This window comes from Macaca thibetana, chromosome 13, assembly GCF_024542745.1.
Source record: "Macaca thibetana thibetana isolate TM-01 chromosome 13, ASM2454274v1, whole genome shotgun sequence".
In the NCBI taxonomy this organism is placed as follows: domain Eukaryota; kingdom Metazoa; phylum Chordata; class Mammalia; order Primates; family Cercopithecidae; genus Macaca; species Macaca thibetana.
This window is the reverse complement of record NC_065590.1, coordinates 75,070,170-75,087,213: the sequence shown is the minus strand read 5'-3', so window position 1 is coordinate 75,087,213 and position 17,044 is coordinate 75,070,170. Positions and strand designations below refer to the sequence as shown.

Genomic DNA, 17,044 nt, shown 5'->3' with positions numbered 1-17,044 from the left:
GCTGTCTCAATTTTTCCATAGTCTGAGTCATTCACATACTGCCTTCATGCTGTTTATTACTTGTAAGTGAGTACCAACTGTACTAGAACTTACTGAATATTTTTCAAGTCTGTTTTACTTATTACTCATTCTACGTACATAAAATCAGTGGTTTGATATGCTAGTTAGATTTTTGCTAATACCCAGTACAATAATTAGATAATTATTAAAATAGAAAGCATTTGTCATTGTGTGAACTGGGTTTATATCATGTACCACCTCAGGTCACACTTTGGGAAACGTAGCTTACATATTGAGCTAGTATTTTGCTGGAGTTATGTAAGATTAGTAAATGCTGTAGACTAAATATTGAGAAAAAAAAAAAAGCCCACTCAAAGAGGATTTATGTAATTATAGACCTGAAAAGGATCTTAGCAGTCTTCTGATCCATTCATTGATAAATAAACTAGTCCTAAGAGCTAAAATGACTTGCTCAAGATTTTAGTTAAGTGGTAGACCTGAGAAATACATTTCTAAGATTAAAACTGCCTCTTTAGTGCTATAGCTGCTACCTAATTCTTACATGTGGGGTTTTAGTATTTAAGGGTAGAAAAATATATCTAAAATTGTGAAAGTAATACCAAGGAAATATTTAGGCTATGCAAGAAGTCATTCAGCTTTTGCTTTACGCAGGCCTATAGGGAACATATCTAAAATAGTAAGTAACATGTGAATTTGAATTTAGGCATATTTTCATGGTAGTGACATAATGTGCAATTAAGAAGCTATAATATAAAAATGCCAGTTGCAGGTTATTTCAAATAAAGTTGAATAACCTGACCTCAGGAGGGGCAGAAACCTTAGGAAACTTAGTAAATTGAGACCTAAGGAAGAGCAAGATCTGTGGTAGAGCCAGGTCTCAAGGTTTATGTCTTGTTACAAACTTGTCTATACATCACCACACCTGCCAAATGGAACTTTTTTTCCTTCTAGTTCAGATTTCCAAGAAAGGGAATATTATTGTCCTAGCTCAGCTTTTCACAATAGACTCACAAAATGAATCATGTTAAGCCTATGAATGGGTAAGACTTATCCCATAACATGCCTCCATTGTGCAAAAAATCAGCTTTATTCCTAATTCCCCATAGTAGGAAGCTTGCATAGACCACAATAGAGACATTGTTAGGTTACATCAAGAAGGTGAGTGGCAGGCATTCTTGAGTATACTGGAATTTTTATTTCATTGTAGAAACACAGAATCATAATTCGTCATCTAAAACTGGTTTTAAGGAGATAATACAAAAGATACTCACTTGAGATAGATTGCTCTCAGAATTACTTAAAACAAGTGCTTTAAATCTTGCTCATTCATGAAGCCATAGCCCTGGAGGGGATATTGAAAAACTTCTCCATCTTCCTTCAATCACATAGGACCATGTTTTTAATTATATTTTAACATTAAACATAATTTTTAAAAGTTGCAAATACTAATCTTTGAAAAAAACCTCAAACTGTATAGCAGAAAATAGAACATGCCCTCTCACCTAAAAGCAAGACTGCATTTTAAAGTATATCACAGTAATCTGTCTAAATACTTTAAATAGATCTACATAGATCTCTTCCATATCCTGTGCAGCTTGTCTATCATTTTGAGCTTTTTATATTTCTTATTTTGTTCTCTTGCTTAAATGTGATTCTTTGAGATTTATAGAAAATGTGATTGTTCTCCAGTTTTAAAAAGCTTTCCTCTGTCTACTAAAATTTCCATGAATTTCTTTCTTTCTTTTTTTTTTTTTTTTTAAAATTGAGACAGAGTCTCACTGTGTTCTCCAGGCTGGCCTCAAACTCCTAGGCTTAAGTGATCCTCCTGTCTCAGCCTCCCAAGTAGCTGAGATTACAAAAATTTCCATGAATTTCTAAATATGATGTTATCTTTCATATACCAGCTTAAACATCAGCCTTTCTTCTTTCAAAAATGTTAGAACTTACCTCTTTAAATAATCTTATGAAGCCATTTCTTAATTTTTGTTTCCTTTTCTAATCTACTAACTTGTATATCATAGTGAATGAACCCTTAGTTCCGTCATACCACATACCTTCTACTCCTGTCCTCCTACTTTTTCTCTCCCAGGCTGGAGTACAGTGAATATTTAGTGCTTTTAAATATTATTCATTACCAAACCAAGTAGTGTACTGTTTTTTCCTTGTACAGCCTTTTTCCCCCCTAAATAATTGTGTTATTTTTTCATTTGCTTAATTTTCATCTTATTGATTGATAATTCTTCTTTTCCATTTCAGTCTAATTTCCACATGGCCAAACCAATCTAAAAACCTGTTAACTCAGATCTTTTTTTTTTTCCCCAGAATACTTTTTCCTGGAACCACCTTCTTTTCATTCAAGACCAAATGCTTTCCATGCCTCTTTCAAAGTGGTTGTTCTCTAATCTGTCTTCACTACCGTCATGATTTCCTTTTCCTTTTTTTCCTCTTTCTTTCTTATGTATCTCCTGTCTTTTAAATTCCATATTTTCCACATTCATAATTTATTTTCTCATTTTGATGGCTATATCTTTCAGTAACTGAGAAAAGGTTTGTGTGAGGGAATTTTTTGAGATGCTGTAGTTTTGAAAATATCTTTGTTCTGCTATCTTCTTTTATTAATAATTTGACTGGATGTCAAGATTTAAGTTGGAAACTATTTTCCCTGAGTATTTCGAAGGCATTATCTATTGTCTTCTAGCTTCCGGTGTTGCTTTGTATTAGAGACAGAAGATCAGGAATCAGGATAGCATTGGACTTCTTATTTCTATTTCCCAAAGCTTTTTGGATTTTCTCTTTATTCTTCTCTTCTGACATTTTATAATGATGTGCTTGATGCATTTTCTTTATATTATCTTTTTCCCTCTTGTACATTTCTTTCTTTTTTGGGGGGGGACAGGGGAGAAGAAGCCTCACTCTTCTCACCCAGGCTGGAATGCAGTGGTGCAATCTCCACTCACTGCACCCTTCGCCTCCTGGGTTCGAGTGATTCTCCTGCCTCAGCCTCCCAAGTAGCTGGGATTACAGGTGCCCACCACCACCATGCCCGGCTAATTTTTGTATTTTTAGTAGAGACGGAGTTTCACCATGTTGGCCAGGCTGGTTTCAAACTCCTGACCTCAGGTGATCCACCCACTTTGGCCTCCCAAAGTGCTGGGATTACAGGCATGAGCCACCGTGCCCAGCCCTATTCTTATTTCATAGATGCGATGTCTTCTTTTCTGTCTCTGAGAGCTTTTGTGAAGTTTTCTTTTGTTTACTTTATTATCTGTTTCTTCCAGATTCCTCCTCTTTTATTTATTTTTTATTTTTTTATTTTTTTTTGAGACGGAGTCTCGCCCTGTCGCCCAGGCTGGAGTGCAATGGCCGGATCTCAGCTCACTGCAAGTTCCGCCTCCCGGGTTTACGCCATTCTCCTGCCTCAGCCTCCCAAGTAGCTGGGACTACAGGCGCCTGCCACCTCGCCCGGCTAGTTTTTTGTATTTTTTAGTAGAGATGGGGTTTCACCGTGTTAGCCAGGATCGTCTCGATCTCCTGACCTCGTGATCCGCCCGTCTCGGCCTCCCAAAGTGCTGGGATTACAGGCTTGAGCCACCGCGCCCGGCCTCCTCTTTTATTTTTGCCTTAAGCTCTTTCATATTGGAAGCTTCTCTCAAATGTCTGGTTATTCTGGTTGTCCACTTACATTACGTGGAACAATAAAAAAGTTGATTAGGACTCTGTGCTGTAAGTAAATTGTTGATAGTGAGAGCCCATTAATCACAGGATGATCAAGCAGCAAGCCTACTGTTTATTTAGGTTTCTCCAAATGGCTATAGCTGTCAGTCCTTTTTTTCTGGGGTTATTTCGCTTCTCTAGAAAAGAATTTTCTGGTCTCTTGTTTGGAGAATACAAGCTTGACTATTGGTGTCCCAGAAAATGGGTGGGAGGAGAGGACTTTGTTTTCTGTTAGGTTGAGCCATGTGAAATTACTAGGTTTTGTTTTGTTTTTTGTTTCGTTTTGAGACAGAGCCCCACTCTGTTGCCCAGGCTGGAGTACCTTGGCATGATCTTGACTCACTGCAACCTCTGCCTCCCAGGTTCAAGCAATTCTCATGCCTCAGCCTCCCAAGTAGCTGGGATTGTAGGCATGCGCCACCATGCCTGGCTAATTTTTGTAATTTTGGTAGAGACAGGGTTTTGCCATGTTGACCAGTCTGATCTCGAATTCCTGACCTCAGGTGATCCACCTGCCTTGGCCTCCCAAAGTGCTGGGATTACAGGTATGAGCCACCGCACCCAGCCTGAAATTACTGTTTTTATAGGTCAAAAACAGTTAAGGGATAGGCATGGTGGCACACACCTATAATCCCAGCACTTTCAGAGGCCAAGGCAGGAAGATTGCTTGAGCCCAGGAGTTCAAGACCAGCCTGGGCAATATAGTGAGACCCCATATATATATATATATATATATATATATATTTTTTTTTTTGGGATGGAGTCTCTCTCTGTCACCCAGGCTGGAGTGCAGTGGCCGAATCTCAGCTCACTGCAAGCTCTGCCTCCCGGGTTTATGCCACTCTCCTGCCTCAGCCTCCCGAGTAGCTGGGACTACAGGTGCCCGCCACCTCGCCTGGCTAGTTTTTTGTATTTTTTTAGTAGAGACGGGGTTTCACTGTGTTAGCCAGGATGCTCTTGATCTCCTGACCTCGTGATCCGCCCGTCTCGGCCTCCCAAAGTGCTCGGATTACAGGCTTGAGCCACCGCGCCCGGCCTATATATTTTTTTAAAAAAATGGATGAATATCTTTGTTTGAAGATAATGTGGCATATGTAGAAAATCCCAAAGAACCAACAAAAAGAGCTCCTAGAACTAATAAGTGATTATGACAGGGTATAGAATACAAAATTAATATACAAAGTCAGTTGCTTTTTTATATACCAGCAGTGAACAACTGGAATTTTTTATTTGTTTGTTTTTTGAGATGGAGTCTGGCTCTGTTGCCCAGGCTGGAGTGCAGTGGCGCAATATCGACTTATTGCAAGCTTCGCCTCCCAGGTTCGCGCCATTCTCCTGCCTCAGCCACCCAAGTAGCTGGGACTACAGGCGTCCGCCACCATGCCCGTCTAATTTTTTGTATTTTTTTAGTAGAGATGGGGTTTCACCGTGTTAGCCAGGATGGTCTCGATCTCCTGACCTCGTGATCCACCCACCTCAGCCTCCCAGAGTGCTGGGATTACAGGCATGAGCCACCGCGCCTGGCTACAACTGGAATTTGAAATTAAAACACAATACCATTCATATTAACACTAATAAAATGAAATACTTACGTGTAATTCTAACAAAGTTTGTTGTAGAAGGTCTATATGAGAAGAATTATAGCACTCATAAAAGAAATCAAAGATCTAAGTAAATTGAGAGATATTCCATGTAAATGGACAGGGAGACTAAATTATTATTGCAATGTCAGTTCTTCCCAAGTTCATATATTGATTCAGTGCAGTCCCAATCAAAATCCAGCCAGTTATTTTGTGGATACTGACAAACTAAAGTTTATATGAAAAGGCAAAAGACCTAGAACAGCCAACACAGTATTGAAGAAGAAAAAAGTCAGAGGACTGAAACTACCCAATTTCAAGACTTACTGTAAAGCTACATTAATCAAGACAGCATGTCATTGGCAAAAGAATAGACAAATAGATCAGTAGAACTGGACAGAGAGCCTAGAAATCAACCCACACAGATAAAGTCAACTGATCTTTGGCAAGGGGACAAAGACAATTCAGTGGAGAAAAGATAGCCTTTTCAACAAATGGTATAGGACAACTGGACATCCACATGCAAAAAAGTTAATCTAGACAGACCTGACAACTTTCACAAAAATAAACTTAAATGGATCATAGACTTAAATGTAACTTGCGAACTGAAACTTCTAGAGGATAACATAGGAGAAAAATCTAGGATAACATCTGAGAAAAATTTTTGGTTTGACAGTGACTTCGTAGGTACAATACCAAAACATGATCCTTGAAAAAAAAAAATCAGTATGTTGAACTTTGTTTAAATTTAAAACTTCTGCTCTGTGTAAGACGCTGTTAGGAGAATGAAAAGACACACAGCAGACTGGGAGACTTTATAAAATTCATTACCTGATGAAGGACCAGTATCCAAAATATACAAAGAACTTTTAAAACTCAACAATAAGAAAATATACAACCCAGTTGATAAATGAGCAAAATATCTGAACAGACACCCACAAAGGAAGCTAGATGACGACAAGCATATGAGTATCTGCTCAACATCATGTCATTAGGGAAATTGCACATTAAAACAACAACAAGACACCCTGCCACCCCTATTAGAATGGCTAAAATTTAAAACACTGACACCACCAAATTCTGGCACGGATGTGGAGCAGCAGAAATTTTAATTCATTGCTGATGGAAATCTAAAATGGTAGAACCTATTGGAAGATAGTTGGACAGTTTTTTACAAAACCAAAGACAGTTTGATGGTTTCTTACAAAACTCTTACCATATGGTTCAGCAGTCTTACACCTTAGTATTTACTCAAATAAGTTTAAAATGTACATCCAATCAAAAACCTGCACATGAATATTTCTAGCAGCATTATTCATAGTTGCCAAAACTTGGAAGCAGCCAAGGCATCCATAAGAAGGTGAATGGATAAACAGACTGTGGAACATCATGTAATGGAGTAGTATTCAGCAATAAAAAGAAATGATATATCAAGCCACAGAAATATATGGAGGAACCATAAATGCATATTGCTAAATGAAAGAAGCCAATCTGAAGAGGCTAAATTATAGGATTCTGACTATATAATGTTTTGGAAAAGGAAAAACTATGGAAACAATAAGTAGATCATTGGTTGCCAGCGAAGGCAGGGAGAGATGAATAGGTGGAGCACAGTGGATTTTTAAGGCAGTGAAACTGTTCTTTATGATAATCCAATGGTGGATACATGTCATTATACCTTTGTCAAAACCCATAGAATGTAAAACATAAGACTGACCCCTAATGTAAACTGTGGACTTCATTTAATAATAATACATGAATATTTTTTCATTAGTTCTAACAAATATACTACACTAATACAAGATATTCAGAGTAGGGGAAATTGGAAAGGAATGAGAGGTTATATGGGAACTCTGTACTTTCTGCTCAATTTTCTATAAACCTAAAATCACTAAAAAAAAGTTTATTTTATTTTATTTTTTTAAATTTTTTGAGATGGAGTTTCACTCTTGTTGCCCAGGCTGGAGTGCGATGGCACGATCTCGGCTCACTGAAACCTCCGCCTCATGGGTTCAAGCAATTCTCAAGCCTCAGCCTCTCGAGTAGCTGGGATTACAGGCCTGTGCCACCACGCCCAGCTAATTTTGCATTTTTAGTAGAGACAGCATTTCTCCATGTTGGTCAGACTGGTCTTGAACTCCTGATCTCAGGGGATCCACCCGCCTCAGCCTCCCAAAGTGCTGGGATTACAGGCGTGAGCCACCACGCCTAGCAGAAGTTTTTTTTTTGAAGTTGGATATTAGCCATTTCATATGATTCAACCTAAAAGTACATATACCTTCGCTATTGTTAGTAAGTGTAGGTGAGATGTTTTCAGTCTGGGGCTCCACCCTTGACTCCTGCCATGCCTAGTGTCCCTGAGTCTGGAGACTCGTGACTTACTTCTTTAGGGAATGAAACTCCTGCCTCCTGCTTTGGTGGGGGTTGGTACCTGCTTGACTGCCTTTAGTGGGGAGTCAATTCCTGTTTGTGTTTTCTTCCTTTTTTTCTTCCTTTTTTTTTTTTTGAGATGGAGTCTCGCTCTGTCACCCAGGCTGGAGTGCAGTGGCGCAATCTTGGCTCACTGAAACCTCCGCCTCACGGGTTCATGCCATTCTCCTGCCTCAGCCTCCCGAGTAGCTTTAACCACAGGTGCCCACCACCGCACCCGGCTAATTTGTTTGTATTTTTAGTAGAGACGGGGTTTCACTCACCTTGTTAGCCAGGATGGTCTTGATCTCCTGACCTCGTGATCCGCCCATCTTGGCCTCCCAAAGTGCTGGGATTACAGGCGTGAGCCATTTCCCATTTTTGACTGCCTGCCTTACTACTGCTTGCTGTGGTGCCTGATACATCCAGTTACTGAACCTTCCCAGGATTTTTGTTCACGTCAGCGTGCTTCTTGTATCTAGGTATCCCTTCACAAGTAGGCATTTAGGTTTTAAGCTCTGCTAAATGATTTACCACACTTTATCAGTTCTCCATTTTGTGGGAATTCATTGTGTTAATCTCCTTTTCTGTTTTTGTTTGGAAGATTCATATCTTTTTTATTCATTTAGTATTATTTGGGGGGATTTCTAAGTAGAGAAACATGCCTGTGTTCAATTTCTCTTGTTTAAGCAGTCTTTTCATTTTTACCACTGAGGAGTATGAAAGTCTGCTTTCATTTTTACCACTGGTTTTATTTCATTTTGTTTTATTTTTTTGAGACAGGGTCTCACTTTGTCAGCCAGCCTGGAGTACAGTGACGTGATCAAAGCTCACTGCACCCTTGGCCTCCCAAGCTCAAGTGATCCTCCCACCTCAGCCTCCTGAATAGCTGGGAGGACAGGCGATCGATCCAGCACACTCAGCTAATTTTTTTTTTTGTAGAAGCAGAGTTTCCCTATGTCGCCCAGGTTGGTCTTAAACTCTTGGGCTCATGTAATCCTCCCATCTTGGCCCCCTAAAGTGCTGGGATTACAGGTGTGAGCCACCACACCAAGCTGTTTTTAATTATTACATTAATTTATGATTATGTGTTTCCTTTAAAGCTGTGGGCAGCTCTGTTTGGGAGGATGCTACTGAAAAAAGGATGCTTTTTAGATGACAAAGAGTACTTAAAGTGTCTCTAGAATCACAGTTGTAAACTGAAGTATGTCTTTTTAAGTTGTTCACAGGGCTTAGAGCTCCTGCCAGAGGACTGTTACTCTTTGGTCCACCTGGGAATGGGAAGACAATGCTGGTAAGAGTTCTCTTCAAATTCGAGTTTTCTGTTGAGATATCTGGGATAATATGAAAAAAAGAAACTTTATCTTGTCCCTGATCCTATTATTTATGACTTGCTTTTTGCTATTATACACTTTTGGGGTTTTTTTGTTTATTGGTTTTGTTTTTTTTGAGTGATCTCAGCTCACTGCAACCTCCGCCTCCTGGGTTCAAGTGATTTTCCTGCCTCAGCCTCCCAAGTAGCTGGGATTACAGGCACACGCCACTACACCTGTCTAAGTTTTGTATTTTTGGCAGAGACGGGATTTCGCCATGTTGGCCAGGCTGGTCTCGAACTCCTGGCCTCAAGCAATCCTCCCACCTGGGCCTCCCAAAGTGATGGGATTACAGGGGTGAGCCATTGCCTATGGCTGATACACATTTAAGTTTTTCAGCTACTTTTCAATGTAGAAGTAGATAGAGAACCATGTATGTTATCTTCAGTAGTGTGTTTTTGGTTGGTTAAATTTGACAGTGTGATTGTCATTGTTTTTTGTAAATTAAATACAATTTTTACTTTGGAAGAGCTTACCTTACTATATTGAGTATCTTTCTCTTTTTTTTTTTTTTTTTTTTTTTTTGAGACGGAGTCTTGCTCTGTCGCCCAGGCTGGAGTGCAGTGGCTGGATCTCAGCTCACTGCAAGCTCCACCTCCTGGGTTCACGCCATTCTCCTACCTCAGCCTCCCTAGCTGGGACTACAGGCGCCTGCCACCACGCCCGGCTAGTTTTTTGTATTTTTTTAGTAGAGACGGGGTGTCACCATGTTAGCCAGGATGGTCTCAATCTCCTGACCTCGTGATCCTCCTGTCTTGGCCTCCCAAAGTGCTGGGATTACAGGCTTGAGCCACCGTGCCTGGCTTATTGAGTATCTTTCTAACCTCTGATACTTGCTTCTACTATCATAACAACTTTATTTAAATAATCAGTATGTTATAGCTTTTTTTTTTTTTTTTTTAAGTATTCTTTTGCCAGAAGTTTTTGTCAGGCTCTGGATACCTCTTTCCTCTGCATAGCCCTCCTGGATGGAAAAAACAAACAGGGAAAGAGTAACTTTTCCTTAGATGTTTGTCTTTCTCAAAGCAGTTATCTTTGTATATCTAAGAAGAGAAGAGAATAACAGTGTCTCTTTTTTTTTTTTTAAATCTCTCTACTCATTCTCTCTCAGGAGGAGAACAGAAAGAAGCACAGCTCTTCCTGTAACCTGTCCATATTACTGAGAAAGGAACACATTGATTGCTATGTATTGGGGATTGTATTATACCTTACAGTTTTATTTTTATTTTTTACTAATTTTTTTTTAGACAAGAGTCTTGCTGTATCACCCAAGCTGGAGTGCAGTGATGTGATCTCGGCTCACTACCATCTCTTCCTCCTGGGTTCAAGCAATTCTGCTATGTCAGCCTCCCGAGTAGCTGGGATTACAGGCATGTGCCACCACACCTGACTAATATTTGTATTTTTATTAGAGACGGGTTTTCACCCTGTTGGCCAGGCTGGTCTCAAACTCTTGGCCTCAAGTGATGCGCCTGCCTCGGCCTCCCAAAGTGCTGGGATTACGGGCATGAGCCACCACACCCGGCCTCATAGCTTACAGTTTTAGAGAATCTTTTCTAGTACTTAAATCAGTAAATATGGTTATCTTTTAAATGTAATATATTGAACTAATTTCATATTTGCTCTTGTGATTTTTAAAGGCTAAAGCAGTAGCTGCAGAATCGAATGCAACCTTCTTTAATATAAGTGCTGCAAGTTTAACTTCAAAATATGTGAGTGCTCTGTTTCCAATATTGTCATATTTTAAGTTACTGTCTAAATGTTACTGTTAACTATAGATGGTAATAATATTTCATGAAAATATTTTCCTAGGAGTTTTATATCTATTATTTGCATATGATGAATATCAATCTTCAGAGTAGAAAGTTATGTACATTTGTGTTGTCAAATACTATATTAGTTTACTGGGGCCTTGTAATAAAATACCGTAAACTGGCTGGCTTAAACATCAGCCATTTATTGTCTCACAGTTGTGGAAGGTAGAAGTCCAAGATCAGTCAAAATGTTGGCAGGGTTGCTTCCTCCTGAGGGCTATGAGGGAAAGTGTATGTTGCGTGCCTCCCTCCTAGCTTCTGGTGGCTTTCTGGCAATCTTTTGCATTCCTTGGCTTGTAGATGCATCCCTCTCATCTCTGTCTTTATCTTCATGAGGCATTCTCCCTGTATCTGTCTCTGTATCCAAATTTCCTCTGTGGATTAGGGCCCACCCTAATGATCTCAGTTTAAGTTTGTCATGAGCAGCAATTCTATGTCCAAATAAGGTCACATTCATAGGTACTAGGGATAGGACTTCAACACGTTTTTGGAGAACACAGTTCAACCCATTAACAAATACTGTCACTTTCCACTTAAGCTTCAAGTAAAGTGGATTTTATCTCAAGGAGCCACCAGATACGAACACAGATCTGATGGCATAAACTGAGTATTTCTGACCTTCTGATTCTGATCTAAAATATGACACAAGATTTTCCCTGTTTTAATTTTTTAACTTTTTTGTTTTAATAGAGACAGGGTCTCGCTATGTTGCCAGGCTACTTTCGAATTCCTGGGCTTAAGCAATCCTCCTGCCTTGGACTCCCAAAGTGCTGGAATTACACATGTGAGCCACCACACCTGGCCAGTAGATTTTCCCTGTTTTGTTTTGATTGTTTATAATTTAGTTTTCTTTTTCCATTCACCCTCCGCTGACCCTATAGTATTATTCAAACAAGTGCTCAGTCTAGTTTTGGGGTAGGGCAAGCATAATTACAGTGCTTAAAGAGAGTAATTTGTCTGGTGTGCAGAACTGGTGTGTAAATATAACTGATGCACTGCAAAACTATGAAGTAGTTTCTGTCAAACCTTACACTGCTTTGTCTTTCTCCGTCTCTCCCTTTCTCTTGGTTGCCCCCTCCTCCTCCCAAAGATACCTTAGTCTCTGTTTGCCTTTATCAAAACCTTTATGATTGGCCGGGCACAATGGCCCATGCCTATAATCCTAGCATTTTGGGAGGCCAAGGCAGGAAGATCACCTGAGCCCAGAAGTTTGAGACCAGCCTGGGCAACATGGTGAAACCCCATCTCTACAAAAAATAAAAAGTTTAGCCAGGCGTGGTGGCATGCACCTGTAGTCCCACTACTCGGGAAGCTGAGGTGAGAGGATCTCTTGAGCCTGAGAGTTTGAGGCTGCAGTGAACTGTGATCATGCCACTGCACTCCAGCCTGAGTGACAGTATGAGATCCTGTCTCAAAGAAACAAAACAAGGGGGGCATGGTGGCTCACTCCTGTAATCCCAGTACTTTGGGAGACTGAGGCAGGAGGATTACTTGAGGCCAGGAGTTTGATACCACCTTGGGCAACATAGTGAGACCCCCATCTCTACAAAAAATAAAAAATTTAGCTGGACGTGCCAGTGAATACCTGTGGTCCCAGTGACTCAGGAGGCTGAGGTGGGAGGATCACTTGGGTCAAGGAAGTTGAGGCTGCAGTGAGCCACGATCATGCCAGTGCATTCCAACCTGGGCGTCAGAGCAAGATCACATCTCAAAAACAAAACAAAACGAACTTTTATGGTTGGAAGTGTTTTGGCAAAAATACTTAAACTGAAATGTGAATCTCTGATGAAAGAACATGTTACCTGTAAAAGTTTGAAGTGTTGGCATTTGTTGCACCAAAATCCAGAGGTGAGGCCAGGCGCAGTGGCTCACGCCTGTAATACCAGCACTTTGGGAGGCCAAGGTGGGCAGATACCTGAGGTCAGGAGTTCAAAACCAGCTCAGCCAACATCGCAAAACCCCATCTCTACTAAAAATACAAAAATTAGCCAGGCTTGGTGGCATGCGCCTGTAATCCCAGCTATTCGGGAGGCTGAGACACGAGAATCACTTGAACCCAGGAGGCGGAGGTTGCAGTGAGCCAAGATGGCACCACTGCACTCCAGCCTGGGCAACTGACTGGGATTCTATCTCAAAAAAAAAAAAAAAAAAAAAAAAAAAAAGATCCAGAGGTGAATCCAGAGGTCATCACTACATGATATCCAGATAGCCTCTTTCCATGAGAGTCTCAAAGGATAACTTTGCTATCTATAGTTTTGCAGAGAAAGCAACTTGATTTTATCAGTACACCAAGAGCAGATCTATGTCTTTGGAACAGACATGAGATCCGAGTTGTCTAGCTGCTATGAACAGCATGCTCTCTGCCTGTAACTATAGACATGTATGGGAAACTTATTTGTAAGGTTGTATAATGAGCTGTGAGTTAAAGGCAAACTTGACATGTTGACCATAGTTGTTATGGCATTGGACTAAAGTAGCCTCCCTCCATCACTATGATAGAGATAGCCTTGGTGTTAGACCCATAGTTTTTGAAGTCTATTTGCTAAGACTCCCTCTTCTTTAGACAGTTCTTCAAATATTGTTATGCTTTTTCCTGTGGTGGGATTCCTCTTCATGGAGTTTCCTTTCTCAGTAACACTATCTTGTGGTTAATTTGTACTTATTCTTCAGATACCAGCGGAAATGTTACAACCTTCCCTGACCCTCCAAACTATTCCCCCTTATTATTCTCCTAGCACCACTTGCACCTCATTTGTCATACTCATTGGAGTTGAAATTCATATTCATTGATAGGATTATTTTAATTGTATCTGATATCACTGTCACCTTCACTAGAAGATGGTCTCCATGCAGGCAGAGACTATCATCACGTGTTCTTCACTTCCATTTTCAGTTGGCAGTGAGTAGGTACAAATAAACATTTGTGGAATAATCATATGAGGTATAGATACTATTCTCATACCTCTATTTTATTAAGTAGGGAATTACAGAGTAGTTCAGTGATCTGTCCAGGATCTCATAACCAGGAAGTGGGAAACTAGGATTTGAGCTCCAGTGAGTGTGGTCTTTCATTAAAAATATTACAGCAACCATTCTCTCTTTTTTTTTTTTTCTTTGAGATGGAGTCTTGCTCGTCGCCAGGCTGGAGTGCAGTGGCGTAATCTTGGCTCACTGCAGCCTCCGCCGCCTGGGTTCAAGCAATTCCTCTGCCTTAGCCTGCCGAGTAACTGGGACTACAGCCACCACACCTGGCTAATTTTTGTATTTTAGTAGAGATGGGGTTTCACCATGTCAGCCAGGATGGTCTCTATCTCCTGACCTCGTGATCCACCCGCATGTACCTCTCAAAGTGCTGGATTATAGGCATGAGCCACCACACCCGGCCTACAGCAACCATTCTCTTTTATCCATACTTGTTTCAAGAGTACTCTGTTTCATCTTCATGTTTCCGGAAACAACATAGCATTCATGACCTTAACCCCCAATTCTGATACTGCCTGAATATCTTGAAGCAAGTTTACTTTTAAGAAAGTTGGGCCGGGCGTGGTGGCTCAAGCCTGTAATCCCAGCACTTTGGGAGGCCGAGACGGGCGGATCACGAGGTCAGGAGATCTAGACCATCCTGGCTAACATGGTTGAAACCCCGTCTCTACTAAAAAAACACAAAAAACTAGCCGGGCGAGGTGGCGGGCGCCTGTAGTCCCAGCTACTCGGGAGGCTGAAGCAGGAGAATGGCATGAACCCGGGAGGGGGAGCTTGCAGTGAGCTGAGATCCGGCCACTGTACTCCAGCCTGGGCGACAGAGCGAGACTCCGTCTCAAAAAAAAAAAAAAAGAAAGTTGAGGCTGGGTGTAGTGGCTCATGCCTGTAATCCCAGCACCTTGGGAGGCCAAGGCGGGTGGATCACTTGAGCTCAGGAGTTCAAGACCAGGCTGGGCAACATGGCGAAACCCTGTCTCTACCAGAAATACAAGAAATTAGTCAGGCGTGGTGGTGTGTACCTGTGGTCCCAGCTACTTGGGAGACTGAAGTGGGAGGATTTCTTGAGCCTGGGAGGTAGTTTGCTATGAGGCGAAAGATCATGCCACTGCACTCCAGCCTGGGTGACAGAGTGAGATCCCATCTCAAAAAAAAAAAAAAGTAAAGAAAAAGAAAATTGAAATGTCTAGTCTATCATTTTGGCAGTACTAGCTAATATAATTTTTTCCTTATGTCTAACTGAAATCTGCTTTTTCTAATTTTTACATACTTGATTTAACAAAACTCTAGTTTTTTTTTTTTTTTTTTTTTTTTTTATGAGACAGCCTTTCAAATATATAGGAACTTAATGTTATATCCGCTTCCCCGCAGCCCCCAGAATAGTCATTATTTTAGTTGTCTTTCTGTGGTCTCATGCCAGTTTGTCAGTATGCCTAGATAAGAACTGAATATTTTACCTCAGATGTGACCTGATTTTGAAGACTTAAAAAGGAAGCATTGTGCCGGACGCAGTGGCTCATACCTGTAATCCCAGCACTTTGGGAGGCTGAGGTGGGCGGGTCACCTGAGGTCAGGAGTTTGAGACCAGCCTTATCAACATGGAGAAACCCTATCTCTACTAAAAATACAAAAGATGAGCCAGGCATTGTGGCACATGCCTGTAATCCCAGCTACTCGGGAGGCTGAGGCAGGAGAATCGCTTGAACCCAGGAGGCGGAGGTTGCAGTGAGCCGAGATTGCACCATTCGATTCCAGCCTGGGAAACAAGAGTGAAACGCCGTCTCAAAAAAAAAAAAAAAAGCATTGTCTAATGTTATATAGATGTTCCGTCTCATGATATATCTTGAGAAAGCTTTTGGGAGGAACTGCATCATAGTCATGGACAACATTTGTGTTATTAAAATATCTAGATTATTTTCCACAAAAAATCAGTTACATACATATCTTAACATGTATTGTTGTTTAACCTTGTTTATTGAATAACTTATGTGTAGAAAAGTATTTATAGCATAAGTATACAGCTCAGTGGATTACCACAAAGCAAATATACTTTCAAAATCGCCACCCAGGTCAAGAAATAAATTGTTTGTTACCTGTGGCCCTGAAATCCCTCCAGGCACTCCACCATCTTTATCTACTCCTCTCAAAACCACTATGCTAACATCATAGACAAAGCTAACATGCCTTTGAGCTTTATATAAATCTAATGATGTAGGATTTTGTGTGTATGTGTATTTGGCTTCTTTCATCAGAATTATATTTATGAGATTTATCCGGATTGTTGCATGTAGTTGTAGTTGTGCTTTTTTACACAAATAGATTTAGTTTTTACATTTTTCTTATATGTTCGAACTGTTAATTAATCTGCTTGTCTATTATTTAAAAACAAAAAACATTCACATAGTTCTAGCCAGTTTACAGTGTTTTTCCACACAGTCTTCAAAATGTAAAGTTTGGTCTTCAGTGCATCAGTATGCTGCTAGATTTAAAAACTAGGAAAAAAAAATCGGAGAAGTTAGTAATATTAACTGTCACCTCCACTAGAAGATGGTCTCCATGTGGGCAGTAATATTTATCTTGTATTATCTCTGCTAAGTAAAATCTTTTGTAAGTTTCTTTAAATATTTTAATAAACCATAGTACTTAAAATGTTCTCATCCGGGCACGGTGGCTCAAGCCTGTAATCCCAGCACTTTGGGAGGCCGAGACAGGCGGATCACGAGGTCAGGAGATCAAGACCATCCTGGCTAACACGGTGAAACCCCGTCTCTACTAAAAAATACAAAAATCTAGCCGGGCGAGGTGGCGGGTGCCTGTAGTCCCAGATACTCAGGAGGCTGAGGCAGGAGAATGGCGTAAACCCGGGAGGCGGAGCTTGCAGTGAGCTGAGATCTGGCCACTGCACTCCTGCCTGGGCGACAGAGCGAGACTCCGTCTCAAAAAAAAAAAAAAAAAAAAAGTTCTCAATTTTCTAAAGTAGTTAAAAGTAACTATAAAATGGCACCTATTTTCCTGATCACATTTTACTTCCTATGTGAAATTTTACAAGCCATTATTCTATTTATTTATTTATTTACTTACTTATTTTTTGAGACAGGGTCTTGTTCTGTCACCCAGGCTGGAGTACAGTGGCATGACCATGGCTCGCTGCAGC

At 40.6% G+C, this 17,044-nt stretch overlaps 2 protein-coding genes across 5 annotated transcripts in view; one reads left to right on the top strand and one right to left on the bottom strand.

Moving 5' to 3' along the window:
* Nucleotides 1-17,044, bottom strand: part of DPY30 (dpy-30 histone methyltransferase complex regulatory subunit) — a 937,477-nt gene that overhangs the window by 106,644 nt on the left and 813,789 nt on the right. The gene's annotated exons all lie outside the window — the stretch shown is intronic.
* The window catches only part of SPAST (spastin), an 89,823-nt gene that overhangs the window by 53,710 nt on the left and 19,069 nt on the right, over nt 1-17,044 (top strand). For all 4 annotated transcript variants that reach the window (XM_050754140.1, XM_050754139.1, XM_050754138.1 and 1 more), the window contains 2 exons: nt 8,944-9,018; nt 10,738-10,809. In XM_050754140.1, the coding sequence (XP_050610097.1) occupies nt 8,944-9,018; nt 10,738-10,809 (147 nt within the window). The remainder of the gene's footprint in view (nt 1-8,943; nt 9,019-10,737; nt 10,810-17,044) is intronic.